This window comes from Giraffa tippelskirchi, chromosome 6 (assembly GCF_054371585.1).
Source record: "Giraffa tippelskirchi isolate mGirTip1 chromosome 6, T2T-mGirTip1v1.2.pri, whole genome shotgun sequence".
Taxonomy (NCBI): Eukaryota; Metazoa; Chordata; class Mammalia; order Artiodactyla; family Giraffidae; genus Giraffa; species Giraffa tippelskirchi.
The window spans coordinates 591,109-609,654 of NC_137280.1; the positions used below are offsets into that span (position 1 = coordinate 591,109).

Sequence of the window (18,546 nt, forward strand, 5' to 3'; positions counted from 1 at the left end):
AACCAAGCAGGAGGGATGGCCTTACCCAGAGGAGAGACGGAGCAGCTTCAGGGAGCTGCCCACTCTTCCGCTCTCAGTTTTTCTGGTTGCAAGGGTCAGGAAGAGAGGTGAAGATGAAAGAGGAAGATGCTGAAGGAACTTAGTTTTAAGGAGCTGCCAGAGGCTTATGGCAAAGATTCAAAGCCTAAAGAGGGGTTTAGCCAGGGCTAGAACAAAGTCAGAAGTAAATAATACCAAGCAAGTAGATGTTTGAAATATAGGGGTTTTATCCACAAAAATACTAGTATTTCACTAGTATTTCAGCTTTTTCTTCCTTTTAAATTGAAGTATAGTTGATTTACACAGTGTGTTACTTTCAGGTGTGTCGCAAAATGATTCAGAGACATACATATATTCTTTTTCTGAGTCTTTTCCGTTACAGGCTATTCCAAGGTACTAAACATGGTTCCCTGTGCTGAATACATCAGGACCTTATTGTTTATCTATTATATATATATATATATTTATATATATCTATATGTACGTATATAGTAGTCTGTATTTGCTAATTCCAAATTCCTCATTTATCCACCTTTCTCCCTGCTCTGCATAACTCCTTTGGTAACCATAAGTTTGTTTTCTATGTCTGTGAGTCTGTTTTATAAATAAGTTTATTTGTATCATTCTTTTCGATTTCACATGTAAGTGATATATGATATTTATCTTCTGTCTGACTTCACTTAGTATGAGAATCTCTAGGTTTATCCATGTTGCTGCAAATGGTATTATTTCATTGTTTTTTATTATTGAGTCATATTCCACACTGTCTTTATCCATTCATCTGTTGATGGACATTTAGGTTGCTTCCATGTCTTGGCTACTGTAAACAGTGCTGCTATGAACACTGGGGTACATGTATCCTTTTGAATGATAGTTTCCATCTTTTCCAGATATATGCTCAGGAGTCAGAGATGCTGGGTCACGTGTAACTCTATTTTTAGGTTTTTTCTTTTTTTTTCCCCTTGGGTTAATACATACTACCTTTTATTGAAACTAATTTGGCTTTTCCAATTATGTTCTATTATTTTCATAGTCAAAAAAAGTGGATTGAGGAGTTCAAGACTACACAATTACTCTGGCTTTGTACAAACGAAAAAGTTGTAATTCTTACACAAATTATTAAGACCAGGTATTCTAAAATTATTTTCCATTGAATAAAATGAACTGCTGCTACTGCTAAGTCGCTTCAGTCGTGTCCGACTCTACGCGACCCCATAGACCGCAGCCCACCAGGCTCCGTCGTCCCTGGGATTTTCCAGGCAAGAATACTGGAGTGGGTTGCCATTTCCTTCTCCAGTGCATGAAAGGGAAAAGTGAAAGTGAAGTCGCTCAGTCGTGTCCGACTCTTAGCGACCCCATGGACTGTAGCCTACCAGGCTCCTCCGTCCATGGGATTTTCCAGGCAAGAGTACTGGAGTTGGGGTGCCATTGCCTTCTCCATAAAATGAACTACTGATTACAAAATATTTTTAAATGCTTTTAAAGAGTGATATTTTTCACTTTATAGTGTATGTACTTAACAATCATTTTTTCTATATGCAACTAACGAAGCCTCACAATTTGAATCAAGTTTTTAGAAATTCTATATTAATTAGCTTAAGTCCATATTAGGTATTAATGAGTGATTATTTATGAAAACAATGTTAAGATTGATAACCAAGTTAACATTTAGAAACAGAGGAAAAAGTCTTAAATAACAACCCTTAAAAAAGTGTCAATTTCATGAGACAAATGCTCAGGGCTGGGGCAATGGGATGACCCAGAGGGATGGGATGGGGAGGGAGGTGGGAGGGGGGTTCAGGATGGGGAACACATGTAAACCCATGGCTGATTCATGTCAATGTATGGCAAAAACCACTACAATATTGTAAAGTAACTAGCCCCCAACTAAAATAAATAAATTTATTTAAAAAAAAAAGTGTCAATTTCTTGAATAAAGAAAAACCCATGATCCAACTTCACTCAGTATGTGCAATGTGCTTAGTTATGATTAAAGTCTAAGAAGCAAAGCTCAAGTTAACATATTAATTTCTCTAGATTTGTATTTTATTCTGTTTACAATCTCTACCTTCCGTTCCTCTAGCTAAAAGATATAAAGAGAAATTTTGTAAAGATGACTACATTAACCAGAAAGTATCCTTTCTGGCATACAATTAAAAATAATGAGAAACTAAATTTTCCTGGACAAATATTATTATAAATGGTAATAGCAATATACAAGTAAACAGGAATATTCTGAATCCGGTGGGAAAAAAATTACAGACTGTTTCTGCCCTACATCACCTCTATTATGAATGTACTTAGTGCCACTGAACTGCACAATTAAATATGATTAAAATATAGTATGTTTTATATTATGTGACTTTTACTACAATAAAAAAATTTAATTAAAAAAAGATTAGGAGACTGACCACCTAAGACCTTGCACACATAGTAATTTTGTCAGCAATGCCACCCTTGAACCGTTGCCATAAAACCTCTCATCAAACTCCCCTGGGGTGGGACACAGTTTCCGAGGGCAGGAGTCCACTGTGGCTCCTTTGCCTGGCAAAGCAATGAAGCTATTCTTTTCTGCTTCACCTCCCACACACAAAACATCGTTCTCCAAATAAGTACCACATCTAAAAAAAAGTAAGAAAAGTGTTAAAATAAAGCATTAGGTCCGAACAAGTCAACATTCTTACAACAGAATGAAATGCACACACGATTACTTACTCAGATATTCCTTCAAAGCCAAAGCCTGAACACTGGCTAACTGTTTCTCTCTCTGTATAAGCTGCTCCCTGGAGAAACTTGGAAGTGGCAGGAGGTCAAGAGGAAAGCCTAAGAAACAGAAAAAATCAGTATTAAAGATGGTTTATAACAACAATTAATATTCAGTTCTCAAGAAATGTGTTAAAACGTAATTAAAATAAAAGTCAATTATATATCTTTCTTCATCTTGCATATTTCAAAGTAAACAGGAATAAATGAACAGCAGAAAATAAACACACTACATTATTTTGCATTCTAAACTTTGACCTGCTGGTTAACTTCAGAGAATTTAGGTGGCAGAGTAGAACTCCCCCCACTACATCTTCTTCTCCCCGGGCAGCTCCTGAAACCACTGCACAGACGCTGGCGGACCACAGCAGCTGCTCTTCACAGACGGCCTCCCCATGAATCAGTGCCTGCTGCTCACCCGCTGGGCACACCTTCCACAATGGCCCTAGGTTAGCCCAGGAAACCAGTAAGGCACGGTCAAGTGACAGCGAAAGACGCAGGTCACAGGAAGTCTCACAGCTTCTTAGAACACTCACTCTAAGAGAAGGCGGCAACCATAAAGAAATCAGACTTCCTGGAGACGACCTGTTGCGAGGAAGCCCAGGCTGGCTGCAGGACGGGCGTGTGAAGAGGAAATGAGCTCAACCTGCTCCAGCCACCCCCGCCCAGGCACCAACATTCGGGGAAGAGCCGGCCTCCACACCCAGCCCCGCGAAGTCTTCAAAGGAAAAGAAGCCCCAGCCGTGTGTGACGGCAATCAGACGTGGGCCTTCAAAACAGAAACATCCATCTGAGCCCAGTCAACCCACAGGACTATGAGACATGATAACAAACAGTCACTGTCAAGCTAAATTTGGGGCAGTTTGTCACACAGTAATGGGTAACCCAAGCATGGAGCTTGGACGGTAAAAAAAGATGAGCAATAAAGATGCTTGAGAGAAAGTAAATAACAAGGAGAAGTAAGCTCTACACAAATAATTTGTTTAAAATGGAAAATACTAAAAATTTTCCCATTCGGAATTGAAGGGGTGACCTGCTACATTTTAAAAAGTATGAAACATAAGGGATTCTAAATTGTTCAAATATGTTATAAAATATCTAAAGTAAAAGCAAATTTACCAAAAGTGAAATGCAGTTTGAAGACAATAAGTTCACTAAAAACCACATAAGTTAACTATTTACACAAACAAATGTAAAAATGTTTTGTTTTCCCTCTAAAGTTAACACTTACTCAATTTGGCTTCTTCTGTCGTTGCTTTCATCTTTCCGTGAATTAAACTGAGGGCAAACGAGCCATTGATCTGGTTGGCTGAGTGAATCAAAGTGGCTTTACACTTTCCATTGCCATTACCTTGTAACAAGAAATAATAGCTAGCTCTCTCTCCTTTCACATCAACATCTGGAACTAAACAAAAACAATTACCTTGTTAAGCATGTGAAAATTCAGCAGACAACACAGCAGAATCATACATTTGATCCATAGGATATAATTACATTTCTGTTATTTTAAAACAAGGTGTCACCCAATATATTTGGAACAGCAGTTGTTCATTTAAAGTGAAAGTCGCTCAGTCATGTCTGACTCTTTGCAACCCCATGAACTATACAGTCCATGGAATTCTTCAGGTCAGAATACTGGAGTGGGTAGCCTTTCTCTTCTCCAGGGGATCTTCCCAACCCAGGGATCAAACCCAGGTTTCCCACAATGTAGGCATATTTTTTACCAGCTGAGCCACAAGGGAAGCCCTATTTATTTATCTTTAATTTAATTTATTCATTTAACTGAGGAAGCTGTTAAAGCAGAGACTCAAAACAAAAATGATACTCACAAAGCATATACATTTTACTTTAAATTAAAACTATGTATAGTCATTGATCGGAGAAGGCAATGGCACACCACTCCAGTACTCTTGCCTGGAGAATCCCATGGACGGAAGAGCCTGGTGGGCTGCAGTCCATGGGGTCTCGAAGAGGCGGACACGACTGAGTGACTTCACTTTCACTTTCATGCATTGGAGAAGGAAATGGCAACCCACTCCAGTATTCTTGCCTGGAGAATCCCAGGGACGGGGATGTCTGGTGGGCTGCGTCTATGGGGTCGCACAGAGTCGGACATGACTGATGCGACTTAGCAGCAGCAGCAGCAGCATACTCATTAATTAACTTTTGATGTGGCTCTTTAGAGTTCTATTACATCTTTTCTATATATTCACACCCATATGTATCAACTACTATTTCCAGCTTTCGTTTCTTTAAAAGCGGAATAAGCTGAGCCCTGTATGCACACGCAGCTCCACTGGTGGGAAAGGAGTGCGTGCGTGCCCAGAGATAGCGTCTCGCTCCCGCACTGCGCATCGATAACATACTTTACAGAGGGGGTGGACAGCCCTCATTAATCTGGCATGCCAGTAACTCGAAGGTCAGTTAGGACAGCTAAAAACAAATCAAGTGAGGGCTATAGTGAAGGTCAAGGAAAAACTGTGAAGCCTTTGAGATTAAAAATAGAAGTAGAAGCCTCTTTGTAGAAGATGGTGAATTGGACATAAGCATTTATTTTCACTATCTCCTGAAATTCCATGAAATGAGAATAAATTTAAAAATAGCAGAGAACTACAAGAACCAGTATCTGAGAGAAGAGACAGCAGCAACTGAACTTTGAAAGTAGGAAAGAAGATGAACAGTTGGAAACAGACGCCAGACTTCCAGTTGCTAAGCTGAGAAAAACCACACACAAAGTTTGGAAGCAACAAAATTTATACTACAACCCCTGACACGGGACTCTGGGATGGCACTGGAAACAAAATGATGGTGAAACAGTAAAACAGGCTGAGAGTCTGTCTTAAAGCTGTTTGGTGTCCAGATCCCTTCTTATTCAACGCAGGCAAACGACCATCTTTTCCCCAACCCAGGAGACTAACAGTTATTCCCTGGAGAAAGTAAAACGAAATGTCTCTGGCCTGCGAGATATAAAACAGAGCTCAGGGCTGAAATTGATTATTCATGTATTAAGTGAATGCTGGTATACTGAATACTGAGGCCCTTCACCCTTCTTCGCCCACATAATTTCCAGAATTTTGGAAGCCAGAGAGCAGAATTGAGCTTTCCTTTGGAAATATGGTCAGTACTAGTGTGCTGTGTGCTTAGTTGCTCAGTCGTGTCCGACTCTTTGCCACCTGTGGACTGTAGCCTGCCAGGCCCCTTTGTCCATGGGATTCTCCAGGCAAGAACACTGGAGTGGGTTGCCATGCCCTCCTCCATGGGATCTTCCAGACCCAGGGATCAAACTTGCATCTCTTATGTCTCCTGCATTGGAAGGTGGGTTCTTTACCATTAGCACCACCTTATGTCTCTAAGCCACTTATTAATCGGGTTGTCTCCATACTATTGAGTTGCAAGAATTAAAAAAAAAAATCTGTCCATTGTAAGATAATACGATTGAAACTATTTCCTCTTAGTTAGTAGATTTTAAAGTTTTTCCTTAGCAAAGTTTTTCAAAAAGGGGACAGGTGAATTTATTCAAAAAATTTAAACTTTGGTGAATTTATAGGTTTCTTTAATAGATCATCCTTTTGGTATATGTTTTCTTACACAGGTGTTATACTTTTAGTGCTTCCATTTAGGCATATGTGATCTTACATATATAATTACATATATATATGTAATTTTTGAGTTTCTATATATGAACATTCGATTATCCCAGTATGTGTTAAAAGACCATCCTTTTCTCACTGGCATCCCTGTCTATTCTGCTCCACTGACACTCATGTATTCTGTCTTGATTCTTACAGCTTTAGAGTGAGTTGCAAAGCAGGTAGTATAAATTCTCATAAGTTGCTCTTCCTTTTCAAAATTGTTTTAGCCATTCCAAATCTTTGTAATTTCATGTAAATCTAGTATCAGTTTGACAATTTCTATGAAAAGGCTTCCTGTAATTTCGTTAGAGATTAGGTTGAATCTATTCCCTGTAACTCAGCTGGTAAAGAAGACGCCTGCAATGCAAGAGTCCTGGGTTCAATCCCTGGGTCGGGAAGATCCCCTGGAGAAGGGAATGGCTACCCACTCCAGTATACTTGCCTGGAGAATCCCATGGACAGAGGAGCCTGGTGGGCTACAATCCGTGGGGTCACAAAGAGTTGGACATGACTGAGGGACTCACACTACTACACCACTACTGTACATCAGTATGGAGAGAAGGGCCATTTTCATAACACTGAGTTCTCTAAACTATGAACACGCTGTATCTCTCCATTTACTGCTGTCTTCTTTAAAAGCTCTCAGTAATGTTTTGTAGTTTTCAGTGTACAGGTCTTGGACTTTTTGTTAGATATAGTCCCCTGTGTTTTATTCACTGATTTCTGATCTAATTTCCTTCCTTCTCCTTAACTTGGATTTAGTATTCTAGCTTCTTGAGGTTAATGTTGATTTTAGATCTTTCTTCCATTCTAAGCATTTAGAATCCTCTTAAAACTGCAATGAGGGGCTTTTCATATGTTTGTTTCTATCTTCATTCAGTTATAATTATTTTTTTAAAATTGATCTATGGGCTATTTAGAAGTGTGCTTAAATTTTAGTTTCCAAATATTTAAAGTATTTCTCAGACTTCTTTCTGCTGTTGCTTTCTAATTTAGTTCCACTGTAACTGGGGAAAACGTTGTGTATTATTTTTATCCTTTTACATTTACTGAGCCTCGTTTAATGGCCTAACAAATATACAGTCTATCCTGAAGAGAACAAGTGTGCTGTTCCATGGTATGTTTAATAAAAGTTAATACAGTAAAGTTGGTTGACTGTTTTCACTACTGAATTTCTAGCATCTAAAATAATGCCCTGAACACAACAAGTACACAATAAATACAAGTTTTTGCTGACTGAAAGAATACTTTGTCTTTGCCACTGAAATCTTTCAGAATCTTTATCCAAGTCCTTTACCTCTTCTCAAGGGCAAAATTATTTATAAAATAAATTACACTGAGTCACCCTAACCTTGTCAGCTTCAGCTCACTGTTTTGAAACACTTTTATCCCACTGATTTGAGTATGCAGAAGGCACAAACTTCCTCAATGCAAAGTACTTCATTAGTCCTAACTAATAATTTTATTTTTGCCGAATATGTTCAAAATGTTTCCTTTCAAAAGAATTCCAATTTTTAAAAACTGTGGCAACAACAGAACTCAGGATGGTAAAATGATCACAGATGACCAGTAGAAAGACTTGGGTGGAAATTCTGACTTCACCCTGTGACCTTAGGCAAGCTTCCTGATTTCTCTGTACCTTAGCTTTTTCATTCTTTATATAAAATTAGGCAATGATCAACATCCAATTTTTTGACAATTTCATAAAACATCTCTGTGAGCATATGGTGTACCAGGTTCTTTACATTATACAACTGGCCTTTTAATACAAGTTTAAATACAGAGGCCTTTCTTCAGAAACGTAGTAGGGTTTAGTTACTTGCATTTGTTTCCATAGTCCTTTTACATTTTTCCCAGTACCATAATACTCTTGAGTATTTCATCAAAAATCACTTTTAAAAATCATTCTTTTGCCATTCAATTTAAGCATATTTCAAATTGGGGACTGTTCTATTTCATGTCAAATTATATGAATTGCTGATATTTAACAAGTTTCGACATACCACAGTTCAAACTAATACATACGTAATATGTATTATATACATCCCTTGATTTCTTACATTAAACCTGCTGAAGAACTGATAAAAACTGGAGCACAAATTTTGGTTCACACTGCAGTCCATTCAAAGTCTTTCTTCACTTTTCCAGACAGCAGTTACTACTAATTGGAAATACAATATATATTTCACTTATTATTTAACAATTATTTTTGAGTGCTTATTAAGTGTCAGGACTTCCCTGGTAGCTCAGAGGGTAAAAAAATCTGTCTGCAGCGCAAGAGACCTGGGTTCGATCCCTGGGTCGGGAAGCTCCCCTGGAGGAGAGAACAGCCACCCCTCCAGTGTCCTCGCCTGGAGAATCCCACGGGCAGAGGAGCCTGGCGGCCACAGCCATGGAGTCCATCAAGTGTCAGGCAGTGCTCCAGGCACTAAGAACAACGCAACAGATAAAAGTGAAACGTTCACCCTGTCTCTTCTCCTTTCCAGTGAGGGCAATGAGCACACAGTTGGTACATCAGATGGTGGGAAGCACTAAGGAGAAAAAATAGAGCTGGGACGATGAGAGGGTGTCGGGGTGCAGTCTGTCTGCAGTTTTAGACAGGAGAGCAAACAGCAGGTCCTGAATGAGAAAATGACTTTGGAGTGAAGGTTTCCCAACACCGAGAGACCCAGCCTGTCCGGGTAAGAACTGAACCTGTGTCCTCCACCGCCATGCAAGCTCCCCGAGGGCACGCTCTGTGTTCACGTCACTGCCGGTCCAACATGTAAAACACACCTAGTATATTTCAGCTGCTCAGTAAAAGTCTGAATACTTATAAATGCTTACACTCACATACTTGAACAGATACACACTACAAATGGTAGCAATAATAACCTTTGCACATGTTTTATTTATGTAATAGCTCCTAGGGATTATTTCTAGTTGGTTACTACTAAATACAATGTTTTGTATTTAGTATTTGTATAAACAGTATTTTGTATTTGTATAAATAAGACTTAAGAGTTCCTTCTCCGTATCTATTTTCTAAGTCACAGTGTAAATTCTGGAAGAGGAGAAGCCATGTCTGCCTTGCTCACACCAATCCCCAGGTTGTAGCACCATCCCTGATTCACAGTACCTACAAAGCATGAACAGAAAGGTATGCTTGAATGAATAATTAACAAGATCATAAAAGTACAAAATCAGGGAAGAGTTTTAGCAGAGTATGAAGTGTGGTTTGGAGGAAAGGGAACACGGAAGGCAACATCAGAGAACAGCTGCACAGGATTCAACAGGCTGTGGGGAAACAGAGGTTTGATTTAGAAGGTTGATCTGACACTACTGGTAGGGGCGCCACAAAAGGGCTATGATGTTTTCCCATGTAAGAGGCATCAAACTTACACTAGCGAAAACCTGGCTACTCTTTACAATAGAAGTTTTGTCAGTGGGATAATTTCCCCTACAGGAAGGATTATGAGTAAAATAGAACTTAATAATGAACTGTCCAATTTGATTGTTTCTACTTCTAAGATTAAAAAAAAAATACTGTAAAGTGTCAGCTTAATCAGCCCTTAATGATACAGCCTAATCAGTAATCAACAATCTGCCTTCAAAGAAGGTCGTGTGATAGATGTCTAACTGTTTTTCAGGAGTTACCAGTATGAACCCCCAAATTTCAAGAGGGGATAAAAACACCAAATCCTACCACTGATGAGGTATTTTCCTAGAGCTGCAATAAAAACCATGAAAAAAAGCAAATTCTAAATCAAAAAATTATCTTGGAAAAAATTACAAGAGGAAAAATAAACGGCTGTCCAGAATACACTCAAGTTTAGTTGAGAGACATTACTGTTCAATTCACGTTAATAGCCTTACGTACAGCTAACAGTCAGATATCGATGAACAATATACTATCCCATCATTTCATGTAGTAAGGTGAAACTGCCTCTTCTTGCCATCCAGTAAGTCCATTTCTGACTTTGTTTTAGCATCCGCCAAAATTACCAGGTATACACATATTCCCTGTGAGCTGAGAAGGGTTAAAGTTGAATTTATTCATGAGCTAGTTCAGTGCAATAAGCTACAATAACAATGTCTGTTTCTCCAAGAAGCCCTCCGTAAGGCTCTGTGAGGTCGTACAGCCTGGAAGTATACCCCACTTCACTTTCACCCTGCCAGCTAAAGGGATTTAAAATGATTTTTCAAAGTGCCTGCCTCATTTGGCTATAAATTTCACAAAAAAGGACCATGCCTCTATTTCCTCAAGTGTAAGAACCTAGCTGGACTCCCCGTTATCTTCCACACCTTGCACCATATTCTACATTGTGTCATAAATTGTATTTCAATACTGATGTTAATAATTTTTTCCAGTTTTCCAACAACCATTCCCTCCACTACACCTAAATTCAGGTGTTTCTAAAGGTTCTATTACATGTGAGGTCCAGCTCTAATCACGCTATGTGTTTCTTTCCATCCACACCTACAGTTTCCACTGTTTGCTTCACTCATCCGTGGAAGGCTGGGACATCGGTGGCATCCCAGGATTCAGACCCTGACAGAGTCACCTCCCTCTTGAATCTGACCCATGCTTGCGAGTAGCTTTAAATAAGAGAATACTGCAGAAGTAACACTTGGCCAGTTCTGGGAATAAGCCTTAAAAAGCCCTGGCAGCCTCAATTTTCGTACATCCTGAAATCCTGAATCACCATGTAAACATTCCAGCTAATCTTCTATGGAGGTCGCAAGAAACAAGCACGTGGCAAGGAGAGGGCGCTGACGCCACGTGGTGAAACGCCCTCTCCCTGCGCCCGTCTGAGGTCAGCCAGCACGAGAGGCCAGCCCGCACACGAGGCGCCCGCCCGCACGAAGGCCCGCCCGCACCAGAGGCCCACCCGCACACAAGCCACGAGCTCAGCGACGCCCCGTCCGAGGCCAGCCCGCATACGAGCCATGAGCTCAGCGACGCCCGGTCCAAGGCCAGCCCGAGCACGAGCCACGAGCTCAGGGACGCCCCGTCTGAGGCCAGCCCGCATACGAGCCACGAGCTCAGCGACGCCTGGTCCGAGGCCAGACCGCGCACGAGCCACGAGCTCAGGGACGCCCCGCCCGAGGCCAGCCCGAGCACGAGCCACGAGCTCAGGGACGCCCCGCCCGAGGCCAGACCGCGCACGAGCCACGAGCTCAGGGACGCCCCGTCCGAGGCCAGCCCGAGCACGAGCCACGAGCTCAGCGACGCCCCGTCCGAGGCCAGCCCGAGCACGAGCCACGAGCTCAGCGACGCCCCGTCCGAGGCCAGCCCGAGCACGAGCCACGAGCTCAGGGACGCCCCGTCCGAGGCCAGCCCGAGCACGAGCCACGAGCTCAGGGACGCCCCGTCCGAGGCCAGCCCGAGCACGAGCCACGAGCTCAGGGACGCCCCGTCCGAGGCCAGCCCGAGCACGAGCCACGAGCTCAGCGACGCCCCGTCCGAGGCCAGCCCGAGCACGAGCCACGAGCTCAGCGACGCCCCGTCCGAGGCCAGCCCGAGCACGAGCCACGAGCTCAGCGACGCCCCGTCCGAGGCCAGACCGCACACGAGCCACGAGCTCAGTGACGCCCCGTCTGAGGCCAGACCGCGCACGAGCCATGAGCTCAGCGACGCCCGGTCCGAGGCCAGACCGCGCACGAGCCACGAGCTCAGGGACGCCCCGTCCGAGGCCAGCCCGAGCACGAGCCACGAGCTCAGGGACGCCCCGCCAGAGGCCAGACCGCCCACAGGCCACGAGCTCAGTGACACCACACATCAGTCAATGAGCGCTGGTAAGACTGCTAGAAGAACTGCCCAGGCGAACCCTGCTCAAACGATGAGCAAGTAAACTGTTTGCTCTTTTAAGCAATTCACTTAGGGTGATGCTCTGTTTGAGTCTGGGAATTCTCCAGGCCAGAATAATGGAGTGGGTAGCCTTTCTCCAGGGGATTATTTTCAACCCAGGGATCAAACCCAGGTCTCCCGCAAGCAGGTAGATTCTTTACCAATTGAGCAACATGGAGAAGGGCATGGCAAACCACTTCAGTATTCTTGCCTTGAGAACCCCATGAACAGTATGAAAAGGCAACAAGATAAGACACTGAAAGATAAACTCCCCAGGTCGGTAGGTGCCCAATATGCTACTGGGTATCAGTGGAGAAATAACTCCAGAAAGAATGAAGGGATGGAGCCAAACCAAAAACAACATCCAGTTTTGGATGTGCCTGGTGATGGAAGTAAAGTCCGATGCTGTAAAGAACAGTATTGCATAGGAACCTGGAATGTTAGGTCCATGAATCAAGGAAAATTGGACGTGGTCAAACAGGAAATGGCAAGAATAAACATCGACATTTTAGGAATCAGTGAACTAAAATGGACTGGAATGGGTGAATTTAATTCAGATGACCATTATATCTACTACTGTGGGCAAGAATCCCTTAGAAGAAATGGAGTAGCCCTCATAGTCAACAAAAGAGTCTGAAATGCAGTACTTGGGTGCAACCTCAAAAAAGACAGAATGATCTGTTTGTTTCCAAGGCAAATCGTTCAGTATCACGGTAATCCAAGTCTATGCCCCAACCAGTAATGCTGAAGAAGCTGAAGTTGAAAGGTTCTATGAAGACCTACAAGACCTTTTAGTTTTAGATCTAACATACAAAAGAGATGTCCTTTTCACTACAGGGGACTGGAATGCAAAAGAAGGAAGTCAAGAGATACCTAAAGTAACAGGCAAATTTGGAGTATCTCCAAGGCAAGTTTGGCCTTGGAGTACAAAATGAAGGAGGGCAAAGGCTAACAAGAGTTTTGCCAAGAGAACGCGCTGGTCACAGCAAACACCCTCTTCCAACAACACAAGACAAGACTCTCCACATGGACATCACCAGATGGTCAACACTGAAATCAGATTGATTATATTCTTTGCAGCCAAAGATGGAGAAGCTCTATACAGTCAGCAAAAACAAGGGAGCTGACTGTGGCTCAGATCATGAACTCCTTATTGCCAAATTCAGAATGAAATTGAAGAAAGTAGGGAAAACCACTAGACCATTTAGGTATGACCTAAATCAAATCCCTTACGATTATACAGTGGAAGTGACAAATAGATTCAAGGGATTAGATCTGATAGAGTGCCTGAAGAACTATGGATGGGGGTTCGTGACATTGTACAGGAGGCAGGGATCAAGACCATCCCCAAGAAAGAGAAATGCAAAAAGGCAAAATGGCTGTCTGAGGAGGCCTTACAAATAGCTGAGAAAAGAAGAGAAGCGAAAGGCAAAGGAGAAAAGGAAAGATATACCCTCTTTGAATGCAGGGTTCCAAAAAATAGCAAGGAGAGGTAGGAAAGCCTTCCTCAGTGATCAAGGCAAAGAAATAGAGGAAAACAATAGAATGGGAAAGACTAGAGATCTCTTCAAGAAAATTAGAGTTACCAAGGGAACATTTCATCAAAGATGGGCACAATAAAGGATTGAAATGGTATGGACCTAACAGAAGCAGAAGATATTAAGAAGAGGTGGCAACAATACATGGAAAGAACTATACAAAATAAATTTTCATGACTCAGATAACCACGATGATGTGATCACTCACCTAGAGCCAGACATCCTGGAGTCCAAAGTCAAATGGGCCTTAGGAAGCATCACTACGAACAAAGCTAGTAGAGGTGATGGAATTCCAGTTGAAGTATTTCTAATCCTAAAAGACGGTATTGTCAAAGTGCTACACTCAATATGCTAGCAAATTTGGAAACCTCAGCAGTGGCCACAGACTGGAAAACTGTCAGGAAGCATTTAACAGGAGGCTTCCTGTGTGCTGTTTTCAGTCTTGCATAAATCCTGTTCCTTATTAGCTCCTGAATGCAGGTGAGAGAGGAGCAGCAAACAGCTCCCGGGAATAAAAGGAATCTATGCATTTCCTTTGTTAGCTTTTCCATATGGTGAAAAGTAACCATTTACAACTCTCTTCCCTTCTGATATGGAAAGTAACTATTTACAACCCCCTCTCTTTGAGATTGATTCTAGCCTCATGTTTCCTGGGCGAATTTTGATCCCTATCTCTGCTGAAAAAGCTATCTTGTAAGACAGTATATATATGCCCACAATATGTTGAATAAACACCCTTGTTCCATCAGAACATTGGTCCCCGTGTCTTTCTTCATTTCTCTCTCTCTCTCTCTCTCCTTCAGGCTGCTTCTATGGAGCACAGGGGTCCGCTGTGTCTCCTTACTTGCCCAGGCTTTCAAGACCTCCTCGACAGGGCGCCCTGAGCCTACGTAGACGGTGCTAGCTTTTTCTCTTAGAGTTATAGTGACACTGGGTGTGAACCAGAGAATATCAGCCTCTTTCCTTCCTTTACTTTCTTAGCGTCAACTCCGTACCACCAGGTTCTGGTCCATTAAAGGACCCCAACAGAAAATGCCAGTTTTCATTCCAATCCCTAAGAAAGGCAATGCCAAAGAATGCTCAAACTACCACACAACTGCACTCATCTCACACACTAGGAAAGTAATGCTAAAATTCTCCAAGCCAGACTTCAACAGTACGTGAACTGTGAACTTCCAGGTATTCAAGCTGGATTTAGAAAAGGCAGAGGGACCAGAGATCAATTGCCAACATCCACTGGATCATCAAAAAAGCAAGAGAGTTCCAGAAAAACATCTACGTCTGCTTTATTGATTACGCCAAAACCTTTGACTGTGTGGATCACAACAAACTGTGGAAAATTCTTCATGAGATGGGAATACCAGACCACCTTACCTGCCTCCTGAGAAACCTGTATGAAGGTCAAGAAGCAACAGTTAGAACTGGACATGGAACAACAGACTGGTTCCAAATCAGGAAAGGAGTACGTCAAGGCTGTATATTGTCACCCTGCTTATTTAACTTATATGCAGAGTATACCATGCGAAATACCAGGCTGGATGAAGCACAAGCTGGAATCAAGATTGCTGGGAGAAACAGCAATAACCTCAGATCTGCAGATGACACCACCCTTATGGCAGAAAGTGAAGAAGAACTAAAGAGCCTCTTGATGAAAGAGAAGAGTGAAAATGGTAGCTTAAAACTCCACATTCAGAAAACTAAGATCATGGCATCCAGTCCCATCACTTCATGGGAAATAGATGGGGAAACAGTGGAAACAGTGGTTGACTTTATTTTTGGGGGGCTCCAAAATCACTGCAGATGGTGACTGCAGCCATGAAATTAAAAGACGCTTGCTCCTTGGAAGAAAAGCTATGACCAACCTAGACAGCATATTAAAAAGCAGAGACATTACTTTTCCAACAAAGGTCCATCTAGTCAAAGCTATGGTTTTTCCAGTAGTCATGTATGGATGTGAGAGTTGGATTATAAAGAAAGCTGAGCACCAAAGAATTAATGCTTTTGAACTGTGGTGTTGGAGAAGACTCTTGAGAGTCCCTTGGACTGCAAGGAGATCCAGCCAGTCCATCCTAAAGGAAATCAGTCCTGAATATTCATTGGAAGGACTGTCTGATGTTGAAACTGAAACTCCAATACTTTGGCCACCTCATGCGAAGAACTGATTCATTGGAAAAGACCCTGATGCTGGGAAAGATTGAAGGCAGGAGGAGAAAGGGACGACAGAGAATGAGATGGTTGGATGACATCACCGACTCAAGGGACATGAGTTTGGGTAGGCTCCAGGTGTTGGTGATGGACAGGGAGGCCTAGCGTGCTGCAGTCCATTGGGTCACAAAGAGTCGGACACAACTGAGCGACTGAACTCAACTGAACTAGGGTGGCTTGTAAAATAGTTAAACAAAACAGCTGGTAAACTAAAATTCTAAATCTCCTGCCCTGAAGATTCACGGAGATACACATCTAAAACTTTAAACTCTAGCTTTAACTTTCTACAAAGCTACTATCTGCATTTCAAATTCAACATTTGCTAACATGGATTTCAATATCTCACCTATTTCCTATAAAGTACTGGGGAAGCTGCTGATTGTAAAACTGTAATCCTTAGCATTCTAGCGCTCTAGAGTATCTCTGCAGCTTTCCCGGTGAATAATCTGCCTGCGATACGGGAGAGGCAGAAGATGCAGGCTTCTTACACCTGCAGTGCGGGAGATCCGAATTCGATCCCTGGGTCGGGAAGATCCTCTGGAGAAGGAAATGCCAACCCCTCCAGTGTTCTTGCCTGGAGAATTCCAAGGACAGAGGAGCCTGCCGGGCTACAGGCCATGGTGGCACAAAGAGTCGGACATGACTGAGCACGAGCACCTGACTTGAGAGTATTTCTAGAGATTACAATCGGGTAGATACGTGTCTTTAGTCCTATCACAACATGGGTCAAAAAAACTAACCAGAAGCTCAGAATTAAATTAAACGGAAGAAGTGAAAATCGCTCAGTCGTGTCCAACTCTTTGCGACCCCAAGGACTATACAGTCCATGGAATTCTCCAGGTCAGAACACTGGAGTGGGTAGCCGTTCCCTCCTCCAGGGGATCTGCCTAACCCAGGAACTGAACCCAGGTCTTGCACACTGCAGGCGCATTCTCTACCAGCTGAGCCACGAGGCACAGTCCGTGAGCCTGTCCAATGAGCACACACACCGGCCAAGAGGACAAAGGAACACACTCTGGCGATGTGACTTTGCACAAGTGACTTTAACATCTGACCCACCATTGCTTCATGAAATATTAGTTTAGATTTAAATAATATGAATTTATAATAGAAATTAGTGACATCTTGAATGTAACAGATTATCAGAGGCCTGGGTTCAAATCCTTGGAGAAGTTAACAGAGCTATTAACTGGAAGAGACAGGATTTGAAACAAGATTCTGCCAATTAATAGCTCTGTGACTTCTCCACGCCCCAATTTTCCACATCTGTTAAATGGGTATAAATATAATTTTATAAGGTTATTATAAAATTTAAATGCATCAAGATTTCTAAAGTACTTAGAACACTGCACAGCATATAAAAAGCTATTAAATAAATTCTAATTTCTTCAGAAAATTGTAACCACACGTTTATTTTTTTAATATATCATATAATAAATTAATCACTTTATTTCCATCAATTTTATGCCTGAAATGGCTCTAAGAAACTCATGTTCAATATAATTAGCTATCTAATTAACCAAGATTTCTGTCTTTTGAACACTGATATTTTACGAATGAATTAAGGTTGTTGTATTTATGTTGCACTAGGTGGTTAGATAAAAAAAAAAATCTTAATATGATACAGGTTCTTCTTAATTAGTAGTAATACATAACATTTTCTCATATAGAAGTGTTATCTCCATTTCAGATTTGATATGTACATTATTTATGTTACACCATGAAAACTGGACTGCTCACCACTGACTGTCCCAGGCTTTCTAGCCACATATTCCTTCCATCTTCTTGAACTGAGTTGGCTGGGAGGAGGACTGAGCATGCTGCTAATGGTACACGGCAATACAAAAAGAGCACCAGCCTGGGTAAAACAGAAGATACTTTTAGTGACTGCACACAGAAAGCAACTGTAAAATAGTATCACCTGACAATTCTCTACTCACATTTCACCTACATAACACATCTTTAATAATGCTCTCTCCCCAAAATTTCACTATAAAAACTTAAAAAACAAAAACCCAAAACACAGCCTCACCTCTACCAAAGAAGAAAAAGCCAAAAAACATCGAAAGGTATTCAGCTATAGGTATTCCTTTTCCTTCCACTGAGTCATATATCTGGAAACCATAGTTACAATATTTAAGTTTAGGTTGTGGGTATAATTTGTCTATCTGCAAATCAATGAGAGGCCGCAATTTCTATCTGTCCTCAAAAGATTCTGGTCACACTAAGCCATAATTTTATAACTTTGGGTCTAAATGGATTATAGTTCCGGCTTCAAAATTAGAATCAAAAGGCAATTTCATAACTTCTGTTCCTAGATATCAGAGACTTAATGCTAATAGGCATAAAATTCAGAGAAACCATGAATCATATGCCAGAAAACATACAGCAGCGTCCAGCTGATTTACAAGCAAGCTCAACCTAGTCATCCTCATATTCCCATGGCTGGGGGCACCGATCTTCATTAAATATGTGTTTCCCCCAAACTCAACATAACGTATTTAGGTAAATTCTCAGTTTGATTAAGCACTGAACAATA

General features: G+C 41.8%; 1 protein-coding gene across 4 annotated transcripts in view; it reads right to left on the bottom strand.

Annotated features, from left to right (window-relative positions):
• Nucleotides 1-18,546, bottom strand: part of MTBP (MDM2 binding protein) — a 67,488-nt gene that overhangs the window by 32,850 nt on the left and 16,092 nt on the right. For 3 of the 4 annotated variants that reach the window (XM_081504799.1, XM_081504801.1, XM_081504800.1), the window contains 3 exons: nt 17,748-17,865; nt 4,034-4,207; nt 2,755-2,862 (listed from right to left, as the gene is read on the bottom strand). In XM_081504799.1, coding sequence (XP_081360925.1) covers nt 2,755-2,862; nt 4,034-4,207; nt 17,748-17,865 — 400 coding nt within the window. Of the gene's footprint in view, nt 1-2,528; nt 2,661-2,754; nt 2,863-4,033; nt 4,208-17,747; nt 17,866-18,546 lie in introns of all 4 variants that reach the window. The other variant, XM_081504798.1, reaches the window with a different exon arrangement.